Source organism: Oryza sativa, chromosome 8, assembly GCF_034140825.1.
Source record: "Oryza sativa Japonica Group chromosome 8, ASM3414082v1".
Classification (NCBI taxonomy): domain Eukaryota; kingdom Viridiplantae; phylum Streptophyta; class Magnoliopsida; order Poales; family Poaceae; genus Oryza; species Oryza sativa.
In genome coordinates, this window is record NC_089042.1 from 20,565,727 (window position 1) to 20,592,554 (window position 26,828).

General features: G+C 43.7%; 2 protein-coding genes across 2 annotated transcripts; both read right to left on the bottom strand.

The window, feature by feature from the left end:
- Positions 1-872: 872 nt before the first annotated feature.
- On the bottom strand, positions 873-2,453 carry LOC107276216 (endoglucanase 21). Its single transcript, XM_015793970.3, has one exon. It carries the CDS (start codon positions 2,448-2,450, stop codon positions 873-875), a length of 1,578 nt encoding a protein of 525 aa, XP_015649456.2. The 5' UTR covers positions 2,451-2,453.
- Positions 2,454-21,439: 18,986 nt separating this feature from the next.
- LOC4345612 (type IV inositol polyphosphate 5-phosphatase 9) lies at positions 21,440-23,973 on the bottom strand. Its single transcript, XM_015793494.3, has 7 exons — positions 23,397-23,973; positions 23,191-23,297; positions 22,988-23,095; positions 22,589-22,901; positions 22,296-22,507; positions 21,922-22,194; positions 21,440-21,834 (listed from the first exon to the last, which is right to left on the bottom strand). Exons 1-7 carry the CDS (start codon positions 23,433-23,435, stop codon positions 21,642-21,644), a joined length of 1,245 nt encoding a protein of 414 aa, XP_015648980.1. The 5' UTR covers positions 23,436-23,973; the 3' UTR covers positions 21,440-21,641.
- Between the last annotated feature and the right edge of the window lie 2,855 nt (positions 23,974-26,828).

Here is a 26,828-nt window from a genome sequence, read left to right on the forward strand (position 1 = left end):
AGAATAAACCGGTAACATGCAGCTGGAACGTGGGATGGGAGAGAGGAGAAAATTAAGGGAAAAAGAGACGCGCGGTGTACTCGAACTACCGACCTGTGCTTTCAGCAATCTTCAACCACTGAGCTATGCACTCGTTGACGATTTTAATAAATATGTGAATCTATTTGACCCGTGTTGAGCCGGTGGTCCAACCGGTCGGACCATGCAAACCGTGAACCGACGGCTTCACCGGTTTAACGTCCGGTCCGGTCCTGAAAACCGTCCGGTTCACCCGGTCCAAAACGGTTCAAATGCACGTCCAGATCCGGTTTTGTTTTGTTTTAGTCGATCTGGGTTTTTATCCAACTATGCATGCAGATGCAGGCTGCAGCATGTTAGGACTCAAATCCGGAGAGACAGAGATTTTTTTTTCTTTTCTTTCATGAACATGTTTTGTGGTCTATGTTTAAATAGGCAGCAGATTTCCAGATTGATACATCGGAATTTTGTGAGTATGTATGTCTCTGCTTTCGGAATTCAGATACCATATGCATGGTCAGTTATGACGAGCAATTGGAAGATTCTAAAATTTTTCTCTTCCATAACGGAACTGCCATTTTTATATGTTTTGAGTTTTGAAGCATACAAATCCCTTGAAAACCCCTTTTTCTTTTGTAACAAAAACTTCATCTATTTCAACATGCAATTACATACACACTACTACTAAATGCAAAAAATAGCTACACATGCAAACTTACAGTGCCGGCCTATTCAGCCATGCAACAATGCCACAAACCTACACATCCCTAATCAAAATTCTAACACTCCAAATTAAACCTTAACCCAAAAACCAACCAAAACCCCTCCTAATAATCAACTAAAATTCTTGGTGTTCAATCCACTCGTTTAATCATCGATCGATCGGCATTATTATTAGCAGTCCTCGCCGCCATCTTCTGGGCGTGCAGGTGCGCGAAGACGCCGACCATGGGCGCGGTGTTGTACGTGCACGCCTCCGTCTGCATGTAGTTGTCGCGGCTGTCCCTGAACCTGTCGCGGTCGTCCGGCCCGCCGACGATGGCTCCGGCGACCACGTTCGGGTTCGCGCCGCCGCGCCGGAACCAGCGGTCGTACCCCTGCACGCACCCCACGAACCGCCCGTCCGCGCGGTGCGACACCATGGACGCCCCGCGGTGGTGCACCCGCCGCGGGAACCGCCGCCCGTACCCGACCATGTAGCTCACCCCCGCCGGGTTGTCGCCCAGCACGTAGTCCGCCTGCGCCCTCGCCATCGCCGCCAACTCGTCGCCGGTTGCCATAGCCCCACCGGAGCACCGGATGGTGTCGCCGCCGGAGTCGCGGAGGTAGCGGGAGTAGACGGTGAGGAGGAAGGCGGCGTTGGTGACGTACTGCATGTTGTTCCAGCGGCGGACGAACAGCATGCCGCCGGCGGTGCGGTTGACGTTGTCGCCGGCGGCGGCGTTCTTGCCGAGGCAGGCGCAGAGGTAGTGCTCCGCCTTGGACCTGTACTGCTCCAGCGTTGCCGCGTGCGCCGCCGGGTGGTCGCCGCCGTCCATGAGCACCTTGGCGGCGAGGATCTGGAGGCCGGCGTACTTGACGTCCCAGCTGAACTCGGTGACGGCCCAGCCGACGCCGCCGAGCTCGTCGGCCATGGCGACGGCGTAGTCGAGGTAGCCGCGGCGGCCGGTGGCGCGGTGCAGCCACAGCGCCGCCCACAGCAGCTCGTCGCCGTAGCCGCTCACCGACGCGTAGTACGCCCTCACCTCGCCGATGCTGCTGTCGTACTTGCCCCTGTACCTGTCGCCGAAGTCGAACAGCTGCTCGGCGTGGCGGAGGAGGAGGCGGGAGTAGCGGGGCTTGGAGCGGCGGAACACGATGGACGCGGCGGCGAGCGCGGCGGCGGTCTCGCCGGCGACGTCGGAGCCGGGGTTGTCGCGGTCCACCTTGTAGGCTTGCCTCGACGTCGTCATGTCCTCCGGCCGCTGCCAGCAGTAGTGGTCGGTGTCGCCGTCGCCGACCTCGGCCCACAGCTCGTCGGCGGCGGTGTGCGCCTTCACGAGGTAGTCGGTGCCCCACTTGATGGCCTCCAGCACGTGCCGCCGCTCGCCGGCGGCGGCGATCTCGTCCCAGAACTCCGCCGCGGCCCACGACAGCATCGTCATCGTGAACGCCATGGGCAGGCCGAACTTCACGTTGTCGCCGGCGTCGTAGTAGCCGCCGACGAGGTCCACCCCTTGCTGCAGCCCGTCGGCGAGCCCCGAGTGGCCGCGCCACCGCACCCGCTGGTTGTACGGCAGGTGCCCCGACCGCTGCGCCTCGAAGTAGAGCAGCCCGCTGTGCAGCGCCTTCTTGTAGTCGAAGCCACCGCCATCGCCATCGCCATCGCCGGCGGCGGCCGCCATTGTCGACGTCAGAACGAGGAGCACCGCCACCGCGGCGCACATTGTCATCGCCGCCACCATGGCTAGCTAGCGATCTCGCGAGCTCCTTCTTCCTCTTTCTTCTTGGCTGTTTGAATTGCTTCGTCTCCTCGTCGTCATCTCGCGGGTGCTGCCCTTTTTATGGTGTTGCAAAGCGCCATGGCTGACCTCTCGTCGTTGACCACACGTTAACCTGGTCGGACCACAACTTAGTTAATTACACTGTCTTAGTTAATTACAGGTGCTAATCATTTGATTATAGGGTGTCCAACAGAAGGATCTAATGCAGAGCATGTAATGGTGGGGCCAAGGTGTCAGTGGGTCATGAGGCTGCCTCAGCTTGGGGGCAGTTTCTGTCGGTAGTGATCTAGCTGGATTAAATGGAGAATAGCTTAATTAATTAATTTAATTTGCTAGAGTAGAGGAAGAAGACTATTATATGGAGATTAAGTAGCTTAGCTTGCAAATTCAACAGTTTAGCAGCTGTGTAATACTGGGGTTGACTTGCATCACCAACCATGTGGTTTCATTGCACATTTATTTATTTAGTACCCCAGATATAATATGTTGTAGTCAAACCTTCCTATGGAACAGGGGAGCCTATATGCAGCCGGAGAATATTGGAAATCAAATGTATCCATTGATCAACACGTTGCTATGTAATGAGTATTACTTTGCCAAAAAATATTCCCAAATTAGTGTTTTAAAAAAATAAAAGGTTGAGCAGGTCTTTATCAACTTAGAATTGAATTCAACTGCCAAATGAATTCCACTTCATAATTACCACTCATTAGTTGTATCAATTAATTAACTGGATCTGTTCCAAAACCAAATTAATGTTCTAAGTGGAACAAGAGATTTTGTGTGGTTTCAATGATATACAACAGGTAATGATCATGTTTGAGTTAACAAAGCATGTGCAAAAGAAAACTCAATTTAAAATACAACTTAAGTTAAAAAAGTTGATATACAGCTTAAGTTAAAAAAGTTGAAATTTGAAGATGCAGATGTTGGTTATATCAACTATTTATGGTATTACTACCTCTACTTTTAAATGTGTAACACTGATAACTTTAATATATACATGGTGATTCATCATTCAATTCGTCTCCTCTACCCAAAATATAAGTTTTGGGACGTAAATAGTACCATCTATTTTTTTTCCTTTTTCCATATTTGCACTAATCTTGTTTTGAGTACTTATCTTGGGCTATCTTTATTTGCTGAAGTTTCACAATGGATTAGAAGTAAACCAATCTTTTCATTTAACATCACATATATTTACCATCTTTAATTTATACTTTGGACCGGGGTTAGACAGCTTGAGCTGCCATGTTGGCTTTGGCCCAAGAACGACATGGGTTATGCTGTAATTTTTGCATTTTGCTTCTTAAGTTATGAGAATGGATTCGAGGGCTGGTGTCCACCACAACCGAAGTCCTTACCACCAAATACCCAAAAAAAAGTTCTTTTTTTAACTTACTTTGTATGAAATACCAAAGAAACTTTTTTTCTCGCGTGATGAGGATACTCAATTGCTGCCATACCAATCCTTTATCTCGCATGATGCACCATCAGTTGCGGCTTCATGGCTTGGCTAAAATTAAGTCCCTCAAAATGCAACAATGGCAATTATATATGTATTATGTGGAAGGTTAGGCTTGTCCTAGTTCATTGTGAAACTTTGGTTAATAAAAATAACTTTACTCAGCTGTTTTTGGGTCTGTTTGGGGGAGTTTTAGATTCTGAGAAGCAGCTGTTTGGTAGCCAGCTTCTGAGAATCTAAAAAAGCTCTGAAACCTAGCTTCTTCAGCTTCTTGCTTTTTAGTTCATTTTTCAGAATCTGTAACTATGGATTCTCAGAAGCTGTGGATTGTTTGGGGCGGCTTCTAGCAGAAGCAGTTTTTGGGAAAAGCTACAGCTGGGACAAGCTCCCCTAAACAGGCCCTTTGTCAAGTACCCAGAGTTCTATTCCCCTTCGTTTTGTCCTAAACATCTGATGGGATAGCACCTCTACTCCAACGAATGATCGATCAACACCTGCAGTTTTGATATATTTAACAACAATCAACTTGGTATCTGCTGATCTATCTGCTGGGGGATCTAGAGCTGTACAAGTGCTGAATTGAATCCGACAGTGCAGGGGGTTGGATCCAATGTAATTAAGCAGTAATTAAATTAAACTAAGCAGGGGATAAGACAGCTACCGTTAGATTCCTTTCCCCTACTACTAGGGTGAGGAACAAAAACCGTTTAGTTGGTTGCTGATGCGTCTTTGTCGCATCGCATTCAGTCAGTCTACGCATGTCGCAGCCTACAGGAACAATCGACGACTAAGCTAGGGGCTATAGGGATTAGGGAAGTGGATGACCACAACACATTACCCATATAGTAGTATATGTAAACTAAATTAAGCATAGTTGACCAAGCTATATACAAAAGTTAACTGCTACTACTAATTAACTTCGTTTCCCCAGCAGTAATGAGAATCTTAGCTGGATTATATGTTCTGCAGCTGCAGGGGTTGCAGCATGCAATGCAGCCTGACAAAATATACTAGAGATGAAAAATTCATGTTTATTCGATCCCTAGCTAGACCGTCAGTATTCGTCATATATAGTATTTGTAAGCAAACAAATTTAACGTAATATCCCAATGCAGTATTAATATGGAGCCACTCTATCAATCAGGATTTTGAGCACAAGTGTCAGCCATTTTGTATCCTAATTTTAATTCGATGAAAAGAACTTCTAAAGAAATTTAACTATGAAGCGTGCATGTGAATTGAAGTAGGAGTACTTAATTTGGTTTTGTTTTGCATTTGCAGTCTTGGATCTCTCTGTCAAGCTTCATGTTATCGATCAAAGCTGACAAGAGTTCTGCTATATGCTAGTAAACATTTGGTTGTAATAATGTTATTGTCAGTCCGCCCCTTAAAAAACGATAATTGCCAGTATATGATCTGTTTAATTTCCTTAACTTGAATTCTTAGTTGCATAGTGCAATAATTGTTTCAGTAATTAAATTAATAAATAGCTAGTTGACAATAGCACATCTCGATCGGTTTCACAAAGAAAAAAAGCATTTCTTACCTACATGTTTCTAAACTAATATATATTGTCTGCAAAGGCCAGTTGGCGCAATGCGATGCACCGGCCGTGTGGGTTCAATTAAGAGAAAAACTTTTGATTACTGTCTGTAAACATATTTTAATATTCTGAACTTATGTATATCACATGGAATTCTGGACAAGTCACCTGATGAATGGTCGATGTGCAGAGTGTTGCAGACCGTGTGTGCAACAGAAAATTAAGCTGTATGCAATCATATATCGTACCAAGCCTGTTAATTAATTATTTTGATGCAGAGCAGCCGGATTAGGAGAAGGTATTTTGCAGGCTAAAACGTCCAGCGTGATCCCTGATTTAAGTTAAACATCATGTGACATGGAATCTAAGCATGTTGCTCCTGAAATTCTCAGTAGGTTTTTTCAGTATATTTGATCGTGCGGGTTCATTAAAAATAATCTCCGGGATCGAGCCATGATCAAATTAATCTCTGATCAGCATGATGACAAGTACTTTTGTTATTTCTCTAATTTACTTTTGTGCAGAGTTGACAATGAACTGTATGATGTTTTCTTTCTTCTTTTTGTTTTAATTCATAAATTAAAATTATCATTGCTTATGATATACGTTATTTCATGTTTTTGGTGTACTCGTAAACATTAAAAATATGTGTTCACTGGGAGAGTATGCCTTCCTATTCGTTCATAGTGGAATACGCGTGTACTTTTGGAGACTTAGTTATATATATAACTAATTAATGGTTTTATCAGTTCCATTTGTCGGCGAGAGAAGTCAAACTCGAGAGTTGAGTTTCTTCTACATGATCAGGACTGGTTTGATGTAGTTCATATATATATATGTCAACTTCCATTGTACAGAATTTGCAAATAACAAATTCCGACACTTATGGTGATCGATCGATCGATCGTCGTCTGAACACTGACGCAGCTATGCTATAAGTACTACTTCCTCCGTTTCATAATGTAAGTCATTCTAGCATTTTCCACATTAATAATAATGTTAATGAATCTAAATAGATATATATGTCTAGATTCATTAATATCAATATGAATGTGGAAAATGCTAGAATGACTTATATTGTGAAACGGAGGGAGTACTAGTATACACAAATGTATTTATTTGACATGCATAAAAATCTAATTAATTGACATATAGGAGTATGTTGTTATACACATATCCGATCACAGTTAGATACAACTGACAACAGTATTGGACACCAAGGTATATTTAGGTTGTGTTCGGTACTCTCTTTTCCCAACTCTCCTCTCCCGTTTTCGCGTGCACGCTTTTCAAACTACTAAACGGTGTATTTTTTGCAAAAAAAATTTTATATGAAAGTTGCTAAAAAAATCATATTGATCCTTTTTGAAAAAAAAATAGCTAATACTTAATTAATCACGTCCTAATAGACCGTTCCGTTTTCCATGCATGGGAGATGTGTTCCTAACACCCACCTCCGAACACAGCCTTAATTGGTATACACGAGATATATTGAGAGAACATATATTCCGAGGCCGTGTTTTTCTTCCTGAATAGTAGAATAGTTGAGTAACTAAATGATTTTGTGTTCACTATTCGAGGGTATAAATGAATGACCTAACTATTATAAAGTTGAAAAAAGTATTTGAAACAATTTTTAAGAAGTTAATATATAGAAATTAAGTATTTTTTTAATGAAAAATACACCATTTAAAAGCCCGAGAAATGTGTCGCATTAATCCATTCTTCCATTCCTTCAAAAAGAAGATGCCCATATGGTATTTAATAAATTTCAGAGACATCAAAGATAAAATAAATTATTTTTTACTTACCTAAAATTACACATTGATGTCTACACATTGATGTCTACAATTATATATAGTGCTATGCAATATGCAATTTTTTCATTATATGGTTTTAGTATATTTTTAACTATGTTAATTTGAACATTGTTACATGTCATTTTTTTTCTTTTTTGTATGAACTGTCAATTTATTTTATGTTTAGGTTATTAGAACAATTTATTGTTCAACCATTTATATCTAGGAAAAGAGGATCTTTGTTTAAATAAGTAATAGTAATATAAGTGATGAACCACCATTGAATTTCTATCCAATAGGTGAAAAGTGACTAATTTAGACATTCCCCTATTATATTCATAAAGCAATAGAAAAAGAAAGCCCCTACATTCATTTTAAAGGACTACAAATTAATTAATACTTGTGGAGAAAAATGTGGGAGAGCTGATTGTAATGTCGGTTGAACAAAACATATTAGAGTTGTTACAAAGTTTATAGGAATACACTTGTATTATCCACAAAGCAAGCACACGAGTTGTATTTTAAATATGTCAAATGCATACGTGTATTAAGAATAAGAAAATTTAAAACAACACACTGTTCATATTAAACTGCAGTTTCCTTACCTAACTTTGATAATATTTATATTCCAAATTAAATATGCTCATTGGTGTTCCAAAAGTACCCTCCTGTGCACCAAACCAGAAACCATGTATTTGGGCTCGAAAACTCAAGCTCAGCCATGGGCTATGACTCCCACTCCTTTTTTTTAAAAAAAAAAGAAGAAGAAAAGAGTGCCTTATTTAATAATTAAAGATAGTTTACTATGCAAATTCATGGATATAGGTAAATAATTTCATCCTCCATAATACGAGTACACACAACATCTCTCGTCCATTTAGCTAAATCTGCATTTCGTTATACCTACAAGCCTAACTTGATCTCTGTGCCTACTGCATGTAGTACAAGGCTACAAATGGAAAATGCTAAAAAAAATCATTAGCCTTATTCGGATAAGGCTAGCTAATGATTTTTTTTCTCCTAAACTATTTGACTGATCTGTGATAATAAATGTTTACAGTAAAAGTTTTTATGAGTATATTTGATGAGAGGAATATGTATTTTTAATTATTAAAATTTGATTTTTCATGTGTAAGAGTGAAATGTTTCAAATAGCGTTTTACTATGTTTGATATTTTCTTTCAAATACTTTAATGACTAAACCTTTTGTTTTACAACGTATAACTTGATGCTTCACCTATGTTCAACTGAAATATTTTAACCGTTTAATTTTTAAGTGAGCGATCAGACTTCCGATCCCTAACTTTGTCTTTAAGGAAGCGTATATACTTCTTTCGTCATCTTTTCGAAGATCTTCAAAAAAAAATTTAATCACAGATTTCATATTTTTCTTGTTAGCTTAAATTTCATGCCATTTTTCTGATTTGAATTCGCAATTGGTACTGGCCGGTTTGCGGTTTTCTTTCCTGAAAAAATGAGAATGCGCATGGGAGCAAAATGGGAGAGACCGCTGTTTTCTTATTTCTTTTTGAAACAGGGAGAGCACCGTTGGTTCATATGACGTGCAGCGCGTTGCGGCCGGCCCATGCATGAGATTCACCGGAGCAGAATGGGCCTTTACAAGTTTACTCTAGCTGGGGCGAGCGCTGGACAGGAGACGGCCCAGTGGGCCAGGCCAGCACAACTCGTGGGCTTCCCTCCTCCATTTTTTTTCTTTTTCTTATAGGCCCTCCTCCATACTTGATCCAACAAACTGTGGCATGCATAAAATTTGGCATGGCAACTTTGGGAGCCAACCAAACAGCCCCTAATTCCTCCCCCGTCTATGAAGAAAAAGAAGACAAAAAAATAAATGCTACTGAGAATATTCTCCCTTCTAAAAAATGAGAAAAAGGGAGAAAATTAATCTACGGTTGAGAGATTATCGTACAGATCGATAAGTTTATTTCCAAGCACATTCAGATTTTAGTACTAAAATATAGCTATCTTTGAGTAAATTTTGTTTTACATGCTCCCTCCAGGCTAGAATATAAGGATTTTTATGGTTGAACATATGTATTAATTAAGAAAGTCAATAAAATCAAATGAGAGAAGGTTATGATTGGTTGAGAAGTGAATGTGGGTGAGAAAATTGAATGGTGGAGACTTGTGATTGGTGGAGAAAAGAATGTTGGTGAAGAAGTTGTTATATTTTGGGACAAAGCTTAAGGGCTACTCCCTCCGGTTCTATAGTAATTGACGTTTTGAACAAGGTTGAGGTCAAACTTTCATAACTTTGGCTATCAATAACTTTAAAATATTTAGTTTAAAGGAACTATAACAACATATATAGATTTCTCTTTCAAAGCACTATAATAGAAGTAAACATACATTTATTTATTGAATATATTATAATAAAAAAATAAGGTCAAAGATATATTTTGTAGACCGTGTCATTGTCCAAAACGTCATGAAACCGGAGGGAGTAGAAGTTGTTATATTTTAGGATGGAGGGAGTAGCTAACTATAGAAGTAAAAGATGATTTTACCCTCATTACTTCTCATGCTATCTCTGGTGGGTCCCATCACTCACTAACTCTTGGAACATGTACCTCATCCATACTACCTAGGGGTGGCAATTTCCCCGTTGGGGCCGGGGACCTAGCAGGTACCCGCCCCTACGGGACTAGGGACGGGTTGAAATTCTCACCCGCGGGTGAGCGGGGACGGGGGTGGGGATTCAAAACTATCTCGTGGGGCCCCAGAGTATAAGATACTGCTGTAAAAGCAGCCCATTTCAAAAATATAGGCCCAACTAGCCCACATATAAATTCTAACCCTAATCTCTCCACTCTCTCCTCACCCAACATACTCCCTCTAGCCTCCACCCCAGCCACCGCCCTATCCCTCCCGTCTCCCGTGCCATCAGCCGCCTCATTTCTGCGCATGCTCGCCATCTGCCACGTTGCCGCCGCGCCCCTTCTCGCTGTCCCCCGCCTCATCCGCGCCCCCCCTCTCCATCCGTCTCATCTCCTAGCTAGTCGGTCATTGCCGAGCCACTCTCTATCCACTCCTCATTAGCGCACCCCTCCTCGTCGGTCGTCGCCGAGCCACTCGTCGTCCGCTGCCTCGTCTGCGTGCCTCTCCTCGTTGGTCATCGCCGCCCCCCTCGCCGTCCACCGCCTAATCCGTCCTCCTTGCCATTTGCCTCATCCTCGTGCCCCTCATCGCCTCATCAGTTGTCACCGAGGCACTCGTCGTTCACCGTGTGCCTCGTCATCCACCTCATCCTCGTGTCCCTCGTCGCCGCACCAACGCCGTCTGCCTCGTCCCCACGCCCCTCTCTTGTCGTTGGCCTCCTCATCGTCGGGGTTACGGGGGGCCGTTCGAGGTGCGGGTCCCCGGAGGGGCCGGGGGCGGGGAGATTTTGCCCCGTTCATCACTCCGGGGCCAAGGGCGGGGATGTTATAGCCCGCCCTGCCCCCGCCCCACCCCGTTGCAACCCCTAATACTATCCCTTGCTCTCCACACCAAAAACCAAAAAAAAGTAAGTAGAGCCACTCATCTCCACAATACACTGTGTATTTCAGCCCTACCTCTGACGAGACACCCCCAAAACACCAGCCACAACCATGACCTACCAGTATTGCCGTGCCGATGAACTCGTTGTGCCACCGCCGCTGCTGCCTATGATCCCACCGGCCGGTTGTGCCATCACTGTTGTCGCATCCGGTCAGGGGAAGCTAGATTTGGCTGCACTGGATGCCACCATCAACTAGCCTTGAAGCTTTCCACTGCCACAGCTGGTCGCGCCGCCTCGTTGCTCCTGAGAGAAGAACGACCACACCGGCCACTACCATCCTTGAAGCTCGATCGCTCGGTTTTCGGCTAGCTGCTCTGGCGGTGGCGGAGCAGGGAAATGGAGAGGAATATGGGGCTACTGGGGAGCTAGGATTTCTTGATTTTTTTTTATTTTGTTTTCACTGAAAATCTATAGTGCTAATGTTTGGCTTAACCTCACAGCAAGGGCGGAGACAACATGGGGGCGGGGGGGTCTTTAGACCTCCCCCCCACCCCTAATAGATCATTAGAGCCCACTATAATATAATAATAATAAATTGTATATATGTATTAAAATAATATATGCAACTTTATATCTAATTTATATAGAGATAACAATGTAGTTATAGTGTAGTTACACTATAGTTACAATGTAATTATAGTGTAACTACAATATAACTAGCATGTAACTAGAATGTAACTTGAACAAATCTACAATAAACATGTGATGATGGGACTAGCTTGTGAAAATAGGGTTTAGATCCGATAGCAAAATATCTCAGCACAAATCTTAACACGGAATCAATGGTAAAAAAATTTGACAGTTTTCATTAAAAAAAACTGTCGACGGTTAGCTACATGGGGTTTGGTTTTGGCAGTGCTAGGTTTTTTTTCTTTTTCAGTGAATCAGTGTCAGTGCTAAGCTTTGCTCTTGCCTCAGAATAGTCAAAGACTCACGTGTTCAACTGGTGCGGTGAGTAAATATGGCTCTGGCGGTTATGTGGGAATGTGAAGTATGGTCAGGGCCTCTTGCTCCTGAGAGATCTGAAGGCCTGGCCCAAAATTGTAAGGGCCCATTGACTTCGTATACCAAACTGAAAGCTCTTGTGGGCCTCAAAAAGGTCCGTCAAGGCCCACAAAAATCAGCATCTGCTCCTGCACGCGGGCGAGCAGCTTAAAATTATCCCGAACTGATTCAGAACAGTATAAAAAACTGTTGTGATCGCAAGGGATTTCCCGGAGCGCAGGTGAGGCGACTGCTCACCGCGCGCGTCTGTCATGTCAAAATCCGTGTCTCCCCGACCGCCCCACGGCGCACATACCGCACCACACGCGTTTTTGTCCGTCAAGTGAATGGAATCCTCATCGATCTATCATCGGTGTCAATGTTGCACGTACGATGATGATTGATCATCGCAGGGCAGGGCAGGCAGGCCACGTAACATCCTTCCTCCAAAAACGCAATCTTCACTGCACCTGCGTCTCAACAAGAGTGAAAGAGACGACGCCATGAGAGGGATGCAGCTGGTGGCACAAATTATACTCACCATATACAAATGCTGCCACTCTACGACAACACACACCTCGCATCTGCATCTGATTCCCTGCACTGCACTGCACTCCTGCTCCCACTTATTGGGTGGGAGGGAGATAAAAATGATCACGGAAATTTGTGACCGAGTATCGTTTTAATGTTTCTAACTATTTTTATTTTAGTTATATATAAAATTTGATTTTTTTTTTCTAAATTTCTTTTGACGTCGTATTGTATTGATATCGACTCTAAATTGTTAAATTAATAAAATATGATTAATTCTAGAGAGAGAAGAGATATGTTACCGGTTCCAATCGATTTCGCGAGACTCACTCTCCTTTTACGTACGGCTAGGTCCAGGCGAAATGGAATGATCTGGAAGCTACAACAGAAGCAGGTGAGTGATTAATGAGAGATGGACCCGATAGATCGTGCACTCCATCGTGCCGCCCGGTCAGGTCCCCCAAGCTTTTTATGAAACGTCGTCCCTCTTTGTCGCATGCATCCATCCCCATGCTGGTTTGGTTTGGAACCAATTTTTGCTCCATTGAAATTTTAATACTTTAAAACCCTGGCAAGCTTTTATGCTACCAAATTTGATAATATAAAATTTAAATTAACTAGCTAGCTAGCGTGGATAAAAATTGATAGCAAACCAAGTATCGCCGATCTCGGAGGTCCTTCAGTCCATCCGCTCATAGAGCCATCTTTGGTCGTTAGCTGGCATTGCTAATTTTGGGGTTTTATTGGGAGAGTAGTGGGCTCTGCCCCTTCCAGTTGGTTGGAGTCGTACTTTCCGAGTCTTTTTCCTTTGGTCTTTTGTTTTCCTCCTCTTTTGGCATAAGTCGGTCTGGCTTAATGCGTTGTGTAACGAATATTCTTATCTTCTAATATATTGACGTGCAATCCTTTTGCGTGTTCGAGAAAAAAGATAGATCCCTTTAACACTGTTAAACTTATCAACACTTTAGTAGGACAAATATCAATCTTGGCTTCAAACCAAACAAATCCATACACCGTACATCCAAAGTATGAACCATATTTCTTTTATCACTAAGATTAAGTAGGAATTAACTCACCCACCATATGATATAAATAAAAAGCTATATACATGAATATAACCAATCAATACTAAAATGACATCTTAATATCTTGTCAGTAATTTAATTTAGCACATAGAAACTATAAATATGTTTCTCTAATTTGAAAATTATGTAAAAAAAATAGATATATTATAGCCTCTTGGATGTAGGGAATGCCAGATTTTGCATGCAGATCTATGCAGCATAGACTAGTGCCCGGCCCTGATCCATGCACAGCCGCACACGTGTTACCCAGCCAAGTCTCCCTCGTACGACCTGGGCTCCACGTCATCATAATGCATATGCACCCGATGTGCCACGTGTGCATCCACTTCTCCAATTGTTGTACAGTACTGATCACTAAGGCCAGTCACAATGGGGGTTTCACTGGTGTGTCATGCACATTTAATAGGGGTAAGACTGAATAAAAAATGATTATTTGCATGAAATGGGGATGAGAGAGAAGGAAAGAGTTTCATCCTGGTGAAACTCGTCAGCGTCGTTTCCAAGTCCTCGGTAACAGAGTGAAACCCCCGTTGAGGCCGATTCGTTTCATTCACCGGATCTCTTGCGTCCGCCTCCGCCGTGCGACCTCCGCATTCTCCCGCGCCGCGCCGGATTTTGGGTACAAATGATCCCAGCAACTTGTATCAATTAAATGCTTTGCTTAGTCTTGGAAACGTCAAAGTGAAACCCCTCCACTGTGGGGATTGTTTCATAAAAGATTTCATTTGAGAGAAGATGGTATAATATTTTGGGTAGCCGTGCAATGACACTAGCCATTGTGACTGGCCTAAGAGCTGAATAGAGTCTGTTTGGTACAGACCCAACTCCTAAATTTAATTCTAGAAGTTGGGTCTGGAGTAAAGTTGTAGAGCTGTCTAAACCCAGCTTCACAATTCTAGTTTATTTTGTGATAGAGTTTTACCCAGCTCTACTCCCAGTTTTGGTGGAGCTGAAATTATTTGGCTGAGCTCCAGTTCTAGGAGGGGTGGAACTGGAGCTGTAGCTATCTCAAACAGGCCTTATATTGCTGATGAATGTAGATTTGCCAACTGAGAGTCGTCACACGTGTCAGCCGTCCTCCACTCTCTGTCTCTGGTCGCCACTGCGCATACACGAGATTTCCAATTCTTGGCCAGCAATTGCTTTTGCTTGGGGCCGGGGTCCAATAATCCAACTGAAAGCCATCCATAGACCAACCATGATGGACGATGCGATGCATATATACATATATAGCTAGTGGCACCACTTTGGTGCTGTCATAGATGGAGAGGTGACACGTGGCTAATACTCAATCATGTTCCACCGAGGTTTTATGGAGTAGTAGGTCATCTCCGGTTTCATCCCAAAGTGTGCCTAAGATGAAGGTATGCGGAAAACAAGTAATTTAGTATATGATTAGTTAAATTTTGATTATTATAAACTTTTAAAATAAATTTATCTGATATTTTAAAATAACATCTATATAAAAAGCTTTTTTAAAAAAATATTCCATTTAACAGTTTGAAAAACGTACTAATAAAAACCGAGGCTAATGGCCAAAATATTGACCGAACATAATTTGGTTAGTTGGATCTTAATCAAATTTCTCTATCTCGGTCTTTTTTTTCTATTGGTTTTAGTCTTTTTTTTCCTTCACCCCTATTGGCACGATGGTAATGCTCTACTGACCGATTTTGCAAAACAACACGTGAGTATCCACCTAGTAAGAATGGATCAAGCTGAGTGTTTATTAGATTATTTTTTGGACTGTGTACTACTGTATTTTACTTTCTCCGTCCCAAAATAAATACAGTTTTACATTATTCATATCCAACGATTAACCGTTCGTCTTATTTGAAGTCTTATTTAAAAATTTTTTATGATTAGTATTTTTATTATTATTCTACTACTAATAATCGAAAAATAAGAGACGTTTCTGTCGTCCGGTGGAAAAAAAAGGCGAGAAAATAAAAGAAAAACAACTTCTATCCAAAAAAAAGTCCGACTACTTAAAAAATCCGACTCCTCGGTGGAAAAAAAAGAGAAGAAAAAAAAACTTCTATCGTAAAAAGAAACCGTCCGACTAAAAAAAAAGTCTGACTCCCGGTGGAGAAAAAAAGGCGAGAAAAAAATAAGGAAAAAACTTCTACTGTAAAAAAAAGGAAAAAAAAGACTGCTGACTACTTTTTTAAAAATATATATATAAAAAATGAAAATGTTTTTGCCGGTAGTTTTGGTACATCATTCGTATATGGGTCGGTTTTTAAATTCGTTCGCTTTTGAAAATACAAATTCGTATTTGAGTCGGGTTTTAAATTCGTCCGCTTTTGGAAATACAAAAGGAATCGTATAAAAAATCTCTTTAAAAAACTCGCATGCTAATTTGAGACGATCGGACTCCTAATTGCAGCTCATGATTTTCTAACAAAAATATATATCCAAGCGAATTTAACACGGTAAATTTCATCTTAACTAAACCATATAACAATAATAAGATTAAAATAGCCTTCACCCGTGGCAACGCACGGGTGTTTTTTCTAGTAGATGATAAAACATGAATAGTATTTAATATGTGACTAATTTTTTTAAAATTGTTTTTTATAAATTTTTTAAATAAGATAAACGGTAAAACATTCGACACGGATACACAGTATAATCTAAGTGAGAATCTAAACTTTTAAGAGCTACAAATTTTGAAGGCACTCTCACTGCATGCAGGACAGTCATCTACGTCACCTACAACTGTATACTGGCCCAAATTATTCTAATACATATATTAATAATTATATACGTAAATAAATACTCCATAAATCATCCTCACACTAAATCTCAAATATCATGTAACTACTAGGTCTCAATAAAACCCTATAATTCCTTTCTTAATTTCTTCATTAAATGCATTACAATGTTAAATACTGCGTAGCACCTTATTAATTTAATTATATAAAAAAATATACAACATGAAACACTAAAATTATTATGGCTATGTTTAGTTCAGCGCAAAACTTGAATTTTGGTTGAAATTAGAGATGATGTGACTGAAAAGTTGTGTATGACAGGTTGATGTGATGAAAAAGGATTGAAGTTTGGATCCAAACTTTAGATCAAAACACAGCCTATATGAGAATTGAGAAGTCACAGCGGTCGGAAGCATCTCAGATACTATCATGGTCACGAACTTATACAGTAGCTCTGGAAATACATGTCGGATGAAAGTTGATACAGAACTTATGTGTAAGGACTGAGCTTGTACGCTTGAAATTTACGTGGTTGTATACACCCCATTAATGTAGAAGTTAGGTTTTATAAATTCTAATTATCTAAAAATTAGTGCTGGATGCCTGTGTTATCAGTTGACACACAAAAATATGCTTATTTAATTTGTGTGCCCTACTAGAACAAAAATAGCTAACCCCACTTAAAATATCTTTCACAGATTGATAGCCCCTGTATATCAATAATATATTTTTTCAAGGTTGCTGATGGTTATTTATTTACATTCTCAAACATAGTGATGTGCCATTAGGCGGATGATACTGAAACCGCGCTGTTAATTAATTAGCCTGCCATAGCTACTACTTATCCCATCAATTATCTCTCATATAATTCTTTTTTCTAATTATCTTGGCACATACTTCCTCCATTTTACGACATAAGACTTTCTAACATTGCCCACATACATATAAATGCATGTGTTTAGATTCATTACCATCTAAATGAATGTGGACAATGATAGAAAGTCTTACATTGTGAAACGGATGGAGTATATAACTATCAGGGTTATGGATACCACATACCTAATAGTAGTTGACTAAATATCGGCAAGATCCACCACATACCATGTCTTATACGGAAACTGACCTCGAGGGAGTTCCGGATAAGAAAAGACAACCAGAGTTCTACATAGAAACGACAAGAACTACTCGGATTGTATCCATATTGGTTTCCCTAATTCTACTTGAACAAGGGGACACCTATATGTATAAATACAAGCCTCCCTAGGAGGACAGGGGGACACCCACCACGAGACAATCAACTCCGAACACAATCAACATAGAAGCCAACATACGTCAAGACAAGCCGCCGGATATCGACATCAGAGATACGCCTGGATCGACCCTATCCGGTACCTTCAGAGGCCGGCCGTAGGGATCTAGCACTGTCTCTGATTCCGTCGGGCGCGAGCTCGAGGAGGAAGGCTACCCTGTTGTCGACTACGAGTCAGACCTTCAGACCGCCATGTCGACAACAGTTAGATAGGCTACCCCACATATTGTATTAGTGTGATTATGGTGAATAAAAAACAACATCGGCTCCGGCCAACAGGATGTAGGGCTATTACTTGATAGCTCAGGGGCCCGAACCTGTATAAAAATCCTCGTCCCCATCTCTTTTACCTCAGTCTCGCATATATCCTAGCACCGACGATCCCCATACTATGCAAATACTAGAATTGCGACATCAAACGTCGACAGTGGCGCGCCAGGTAGGGGGACTTTGGTGCTTCAGGATCTCGATGAGATGGGTTCAAGAGATGGATTCTCCAACAACAAGCTACTCGACGACTTCGGCTGTGAGGAGATCTAACCCGACTGAAGTACATCTTCCGACTAGATCGAAACCATCATCGTCATCGACAACTTGGTCTATCGAGATCATCCAAGCCTCAAGATATGCGGCGTACCAAAAGATGTCAGATCATATGATGTCGAACGAGTACGCAATAAGGTAATTGGTAGATTGGTTTTTCAAATTAATCTACTAATTTCGTAGATACATCCGGCATGTATCTACAAAGATACGCAATATTTTCTATGCAATTTATCGTACCTTTTCAGATCATACAGCATTATCAGATCTATAATTTATTATGTTTACCTAGAGCATGTTTTTTATACAATATCTATTGCGCGGATGTTTCCGACATTAAACCAACTACGGTCTAACGCTGGGGGCTCGCTCTGTTATCTTCTGTATAAATCATGCTTGTTTACGGTTTACATAATGTCTGATATTTACATCTGCTCGTCATATCCTGATAATACTAGAAGATCCATGCAGTTTTTGAGTACATACTCGATATTATCTGCTATATATCTTGCCTTCTAGAAAATATTTTTCAAGAACAATTGAGCACTCGAGTAGGTTATGGTCGAGTACACTCCATTATCGAGAACATTCTCGACAAATGTGGAGTTATCGCACCCAACCTATCAACGAAGACCGACGACCTTTCTCATAACGCTGGCCATCGTTGGACTACTCGAGAAAAGGTTGTTAACAGATAATTCCTCGCAAACGTCGTCGGTTTGATCACCCGACATGATTGCGAGCGGACATCTGGATATGCTATAAGTTGGGTACGTGAGTCATGCTGGCCACATGATATGCACATGTAATGAACCAACTCTAGCGCCCCTATAGGTGATTAAGAGACTCCTACTCCTGGTTCTCGAACCAGTAAAACGTAGTGATCTCTCTCGCCTCACTTTAAGTGGTCGAGTTACGACTACTGCCTGGTCCTCGACCAGCGATGTAGCGTCTCTCCCACTACTTCCACTTTAAGTGGTCGAGTTACGACTACTGTCTGGTTCTTGACCAGCGATGTAGCGTCTCTCCCACTACTTCCACTTCAAGTGGTCGAGTTACGACTACTGCTTGATCCTCGACCAGCGATGTAGCGTTTCTCCCACTATTTTCACTTCAAGTGGTCGAGTTACGACTACTGCCTGGTCCTCGACCAGCGATGTATCGTTTCTCCCACTATTTCCACTTCAAGTGGTCGAGTTACGACTACTCCCTGGTCCTCGACCAGCAGTGTAGCGATTCTCCCACTATTTCCACTTCAAGTGGTCGAGTTACGACTACTACCTGGTCCTCAACCAGCGGTGTAGCGATTTCTCCTACTACCTCTACTTCAACAAAGTTGATAGCAGGTACACAATATCGCCAAGTGTTTTACCCAGAGATCCCTTACCACGACGACACCTAGCGTTGAAACCTATCCTACTGTCCCTTTACGCCGTCTTGACAAGGCCTCTGAGGAACCTAAGGGATCTTCGGCTGGGGACGCCCAGAGCCGGTAAGGCCTTGCCGGATCCTGTAGAGACGAAAGACCATGTAAGATCTGGTCGTGTAAGAGTTCTTGCCGTGCATATTAACCAAGCTGTGTAATCGGAAATTAACTTTCCAACTTCATGGCTGGGGGCTAGGATCAGTGCTTGTTCAACCAAGGCAGGTCAAGGGTCTAAGAGCCTTTTCCTCCAAGAACGATTCTCCGATGACAAGGCTGGGGGCTAGGGAGAGTGTATGACTCTACAAACTGATTGATCGAAGTCGGTAAGAGAGAAGACGCTCATACACAAAACATTAGTCGGTAAAATTAATTCATTTTTAGTTTTCCATACATATTATAACATGTCACCCTTTGAGCGTTCGCTCGGGGGCTATTTCTATTTGATATTCTTTTCTGAGTATTGATTTCAGGAAAATTCTATTCGACATTGATGAAGACTCCATGTCTCTATGGTTCTACACCAAGATCGACTAAGGCGAGTACGACTAATGTTGACAAGGCTCCGTCGCAGACTCTACGCCTCCTCGATCGCTCGAGAACGGTTGCTGGATCTCGACAAGGAATACGGAATGAAGAAATGGTGTACCCGCCGAGATAAAATTTCTTGACTTCAATCCAAATTCTCGATTACAGCCAGACGGGAGACTTAGTCGTACGCTCTGTACTTTCTCGGTCGACATCAGAGATTGACTTAGATAAACCCTTTCGGTGCCCGCACGAAGCTAATAAAGGAAGTCTAACGTTATCTCTAGACTCACCGAGAACGGTCACGTGAGCTCGATAACAGTTCCTCCGAAGTCTGCGGTTGAGAATATGAACTCGTTCATTTGCATTGAAGTCGGGGGCTATCGTCAGGGTTATGGATACCACATACCTAATAGTAGTTGACTAAATATTGGCATGATCCACCACATACCATGTCTTATGCGGAAACTGACCTCGAGGGAGTTCCGGATAAGGAAAGACAACCAGAGTTCTACATGGAAACGACAAGGACTACTCGGATTGTATCCATATTGGTTTCCCTAGTTCTACTTGGACAAGGGGACACCTATATGTATAAATACAAGCCCCCCTAGGAGGACAGGGGGACACCCACCACGAGACAATCAACTCCCAACACAATCAACATAGAAGCCAACATACGTCAAGACAAGCCGTCGGATATCGACATCAGAGATACGCCTGGATCGACCCTATCCAGTACCTTCAGAGGCCGGCCGTAGGGATCTAGCACTGTCTCTGATTTCGTCGGGCGCGAGCTCGAGGAGGAAGGCTACCCTGTTGTCGACTACGAGTCAGACCTTCAGACCTCCATGTCGACAACAGTTAGATAGGCTACCCCACATATTGTATTAGTGTGATTATGGTGAATAAAAAGCAACATCGGCTCCGGCCAACAGGATGTAGGGCTATTACCTGATAGCTCAGGGTCCGAACCTGTATAAAAATCCTCGTCCCCATCTCTTTTATCTCAGTCTCGCGTATATCCTAGCACCGACGATCCCCATACTATACAAATACCAGAATTGCGACATCAAACGTCGACAATAACCATAGACACATCACACATAGACTAGCTAACGTCTATTGTCAATGACTAGTTAAACGTCGCCTTCAATATATGCATTTACCGGTTTTGTGTACACGTTTCTATCTTGTGTTTTGCACCACGAATTAGATTTGCACAATCTGATATTTTTCTAGCCAGTTATAAGACGTGAATGCACGTACGTACACACTACACACTCGCGAGTACATCTTCCAGCGCCCTCTCAAAAAAGACAGATTATCTCGGTAATTAACTTAGTAGTAATTAGTTAATTATTTCCTCCGTTTCAGGTTATAAGACGTTTTGACTTTGATTAAAGTTGAACTACTCAAAGTTTAACTAATTCCGTAGAAAAAAAATAATATTTACAACATCAGCATAGTTTTATTAAATTTATAATTGATTACATTTTCATAATATATTTGTTTTCATAACATCAGCATAATATTTACAAAAAATAGTTCTATAAAGCTAGTTAAGCTTAGAGTAAAAAGTCAGAGCGTCTCCCAACCAAGTAGGAGTAACAAAAAAAAAATGTACGGCACTCTTTCACACTTTGAGATATCACAGAAGCGGGACATGTCCAAAGCTAGCTATGCCGGCGGCGGAGTGCTCGACGCCGACGCCGCCTCCGGCGAGCTCGCAGACGGCGTCGAACAACGCCCTCACCGGCCGGTGGTCGGAGATCCGGTAGCCGCCGCAGCGCTCGTAGCTCGCCTGCCTCATCCCCTTCCCTCGCCACAGTATCCTGTCACACCTGCAACATCGATCGAACACTACTCGTCAGCTTCAATTCATGCATGGCGTCGATTGGTCGGAGAAAATATACGGACGACGGACTGACCATGCCGGCGCGCGCTGCTGCTGTTTGTCGCCGCCGCCGGCGGCGGCGTCGATGGACCAGTAGAACATGTCGGAGTTGAGGTGGTACTTGTAGGTCGGGGAGAAGGTGACGAGGCCCTCGCGCCAGCCGTCGAAGCTCCCGCCCTCGGCGAGCTCGAGGAGGAGCTCGTCGTTCTCCAGCAGCATGCTCCACTTCCCCGCCCGCACCAGCAGCCGCGCCTCCGCGTCGTCCATGGCGATCCGGTAGTTGAGGTCGCCGAGCAACACCACCCGGCTGCAAAAATTGACAACGACGATGGCGACGTGAGCTGCGGCGGCGGCGGCGGCGCGCGTAATAATGGCGTCGACGGGAAGGGCAGTGGCAGTGCCACCTACTCGTGGTCGAGGATCTTCCTCGGCAACGGCAACTCCTCCGGCGCCGGCGACGCGGCGGCGGTGGTGCGGCGGCGGAAGGTGGTCCTGGAGAGGATGTCCGCCGCGTCGGCGTTGCGGAGCTGCGCGTCGCCGTCCTTGCCGCCGGAGGCGAGGTGGCAGCAGACGAAGCAGAAGCTTGTGCCGTGCAGCAAGAACCGGACCGACACCGCACCCTGCAACGCCGCCATTCCACGGTCAAGCCGAGCTGCCCTCGCCGCCGCGCGCCATTGCTGGCTAAGCTAAGCTCTACGTACCTTGTTGCCGAGGCGGCCGAGGACGCCGGCGCCGACGCAGGAGGCGGCGGCGTGGCGGACGTGGCGGCGGAGCCCACTCCTCGCCCACACGGAGACGAAGATGCCCACCATCTGCTCGCTCACCACGCACCTGAACGGCTGCTGCTGCTGACCATGCCGCTGCGCCCCCTCGTCGTCGTCGTCGTCTCGTCTTCTTCTTCCGGTAGTGAACCTGTTCAGCGCGTCGCCGATGAGCGAGTTCCATTTCATGGCGGCCGAGCTCCTCGTCGGGCCAAGCACGTTCCTCGTGTTCAGCGGCACGATCTCCTGCAACCTGAGAAAGCAAGCAATCGATCTCACGCCAAGAACTCGACATCGCCATTGCCGATGTGATTGCGATCAAGAAACCGTCAGGTTTACCCAAGAACGTAGATGTCGTAGGAGTCGGCCTTGGCGTCCAGCCAGTCACCGAGGTCCAGGTCGTCCGGCGGCGCCACGCCGGCGACGTTCCACGTGCCGGCGAACACCCTGCGTCACATCAGCATCAGCTTCATATCAATCCGCCATTTTTTCTCTCTCTCAAACTCAGCTCAATGCAAATTCTGCAAGAAACACACACGAACCTGTACTTGACCGTGTCGCTCTCGTGCAACGCGTCCTCCCGCCCTACGTCGGCGAACTCGGAGACGAGCCGCCGCCGCCGGTGCAGCAGCTTTCCTGGCCGGAGAATCTGAACCAGAGGTAGGAGAATTTCAATTCGAAGCTCATGTCACTGATGAACAACTGAACAATTACAGACATGAAAGGCAGCAAATCGATCGATGCTGACCTCTGAAAGCTTCGAGCTAGGATGCTTCTCGTCCCCCATAATGCAGCACCTGCAAGATAATTCTCACTGAACTTTTGAACTCTGAATTTTTCTTCTTCTTTTACAGCTCTGAATTTTCGTCTGAATTTAGTGAGAAGGTAAGGAGCAAATATGAACAGCCTGGTGCGAGATATATAGCGAGAGGAGGCAGATTGAAGCGACAAAGAGAAAGGCACTGGCTGCGATGTTGACAAGAACACGAGATACTACTACTACTACATGTCAAGCATCCAACCACACATTCGGTGAGGGAGTTGTCGAGTCGCCTGCATCTGCAGGTTTATAATTTCACTAAGTGTGTGTGACCTTGGACCTCACAAAAAAAAAAAAACCAGCCGCTTCTCTTTCATGAAACATGACCAAACAAAGCCATCGAACCAGCTTATGGTTTACTCGATCTCCCTGTCATTTTCTCACATCATTACGGATTTACATTGTAAACGGCAAAGACTTGAGGAGAAGCATTGTTTGTGTGGTGGTGAAGACATACGACAGGAGTATAAATCCACCTACCCGGATTTAAGTTCTGGTACACATAAATATGACTGCACGCATCGTTAGTTAGTGCAGAGATCGGAAGTTATATTTTCTTTGTCAGAAAAACAACAAAGGTTGTGTTTAGATAGGGGTAAAAAGTTTTGGCGTGTCATATTGGATATACTGACACACATTTGAAGTATTAAACGTAGACTAATAACAAAACAAATTACATATTCCGCCTATAAATTGCGACATGAATTTATTAAGCCTAATTAATATGTGACGGAGCTCGTGGCTCCTCACCGGGAGACCGCGCAGGCCCCCCTTTGCCAGTTCGGCCGGGGGCTTAGGGTGAAATCTCAAGCTCTCGCTCTCCCTCTGTATCTGGAAAGATCGTCTGCCCACAAGACACACGAGACACGGCGATGTATACAGGTTCGGGCCGCTGCGAAGCGTAATACCCTACTCCTGTGTTTTTGTGGATTTGTGTATGAATGAGCTACAAAGTGTGAGCCAACTTCTTCCCCGTTCTAAGCTCTAAATCTGGAAAAGAATCTCCCTCTAAATGGGCAAGGTCCTCCTTTTATATCTCAAGGGGATACCACATGCACCTTTCTCTTTCCAAACTGGACTGTTCTTTTTCTCTTTAATGGGCGGAGATCGGTACGGTTTCCATCCGGGAGCCCTTCTGATGGGACAGCCCACACCTACCCCCACCTCCCCCGAAGACAGAGATGACGCGGGACCGTGGCTGTCTGTCGATGACGCGACCAGTGCCAGACCGGTCATTCTTGTCCACCACGCGTCAGCTTAACAACGTGCATGTTTGCCCTTCTTCGTGTAACACCTTGCCTGTAATGGTTAGGATGAAGCCTGGTATAAATCTGACCAGGGCTAACGTGCCATCTCTAAGAGATAACACGCTAGCTCCGGCTTGAGACGAGTGCCTAGAGGCTTTCGTCTTGACGGGATGGGGCAAGGCGTGCGTCAGACCGCCAGTCGCCACCTAACCCGTGATCTGACCGGTCTGTGACTGGTCACAGACCGGATAAAGGAACGCGCTGTACTGCGTTGCATGCAGCGTGACACGCTTGACCAGACTGCAATAAATGCTGTTAGGTGAGCACAGCTGTGCTCACTTATCCCATATATGTGGCGCAGACTTCCTTAAGGGGTCGGGGTGCCTCGGCCCTCGGGGCCGGGGCAAGCGCAACCCGACCCCCCCCCTCGGGGGAAATCAGGAGGAGGGCGGACACCTCACCCTCGGGCCCGACGTCCCCGAAGGTGCCAGGCCACGTGGGCGATTGCGTCTGCCTCAAGCCTCTGGTCATGATACTCCCGGTCCCATATCACCGACAATATGTCATTAGTAAATGTTTACTGTAGCACCAAATTAGGCTTAAAAGATTCGCCTCGTAATTTACACGTAATCTGTATAATTAGTTTTTTTCTATATTTAATATTCTATGTATGTGTCCAAACATTCGATGTGACAGGATGAAAAATTTTGCCAGGGGATTTAAACAGGCCTAAAGACTTTAGTATAGGCATCATCGGTGTGATAGTGAAGATGTTGATGTATGACTCCACCAGTTGGGTTCAAATTCTGATGTTCAGAAATATGATTGTGCGTATTCTTAGCTGGTGTAGGTATCGAAAGTTATACTTTCTTTGTCAAAAAAACAACGAAGACTCCAAAAACATACAACTGTTGATTGGCCATTGGTGTAATCTTCAGCGTTAGATAGGTTCAGAGTTTGAGCAGGTAAGCTAGTAAAGTGGGTCCAAGAGCAATGAATTCCAGATAGTTCTGATAGGGAATGTCATACTGTCATGTGCAACATGTTTTCGTGATTTGTTTGGGGAAGTAGTAAACATAGGCCATCTTTAAAGATCTTTCTGAGTGATGGCTGGGTAAGGATGGGCAAAAGATTGTCAGTTTGTGCAACTTGGGCACTTGGCTGCATAATGTGTATAGTTTTTGTTATCTGTTTGGTGTGCTACCTCTGGTTGTGGCAATGCTACCAACAAACCATGCAACTGTGCCTGAATTTTGCCTCTTGTGACTGTTTCCATATGTGCCTACTATTTCATATCTTAGCTAGAGATATCTGAAGGCTTTAGCAGCTTCTTTGCTGGAGATGACAGTTCTGTAGACATGTAGATAGATAGATTTTCAGATGCTCAAATTCTTATCAATCATTCAACCATCTGCAACTTTGGCACTACCATGTTATGCTTTTTTTTTTGGTCTTTTGAGAATGCTCGAAATCTTTGCGCACCATCTCATTAAAGAGATAGATATATGGAAAATTGCTGTACTTCCTCTTCCAGATAAAAGCAGAACCATTATGCAGGGAATGTGCAGTCAAAGTGGTAATTGGTCACATTATTGCTTCATTTCAGAAGCATGAGAAAATCATTCTGATTCGGCGTTGGAAGAGACTTTTGCATCGATTCTGAACCACAAGTAGGGAATAACGTTAGGCAAGCTTCTCTGAATAATTCAGCTGTACGTCAGTTGCAAATTTTGACTGCCTTCCGGCGGCACTACGTCAATGCTTTACTTTTTGTGATGAAACTTCGGCTGTGTTTAGTTCGTGTGCCAAATTTTTTTTAAAGTATACATACACACATTTAAAGTATTAAACGTAGATTAGTAACAAAACAAAATTACAGATTCCGCCTGTAAACTACAAGACGAATCTATTAAGCCTAATTAATCCGTCATTAGCAAATGTTTACTGTAGCATCACATTGTCAAATCATGGCGTAATTAGGTTCAGAAGATTCGTCTCGTGATTTACATGCAAACTGTTCAATTGGTTTTTTTTATCCGTATTTAATGCTCTATGCATGTGTCCAAAATATTTGATGTGACGGAAAAGTTGGAAGCTTGAAGAAAAATTTTTG

What these genes read in the sequence shown, in the direction of transcription:
- LOC107276216 (XM_015793970.3), bottom strand. Translation starts at nt 2,450, where the DNA reads ATGACAATGTGCGCCGCGGTGGCGGTGCTCCTCGTTCTGACGTCGACA.
- LOC4345612 (XM_015793494.3), bottom strand. Translation starts at nt 23,435, where the DNA reads ATGGGGGACGAGAAGCATCCTAGCTCGAAGCTTTCAGAG. An exon ending in TACGACATCTACGTTCTTGG is followed by an intron (nt 22,902 to 22,987) that starts GTAAACCTGACG and finishes TTGCTTTCTCAG; the next exon opens with GTTGCAGGAGATCGTGCCGC. An exon ending in AGGAAGATCCTCGACCACGA is followed by an intron (nt 22,195 to 22,295) that starts GTAGGTGGCACT and finishes CAATTTTTGCAG; the next exon opens with CCGGGTGGTGTTGCTCGGCG.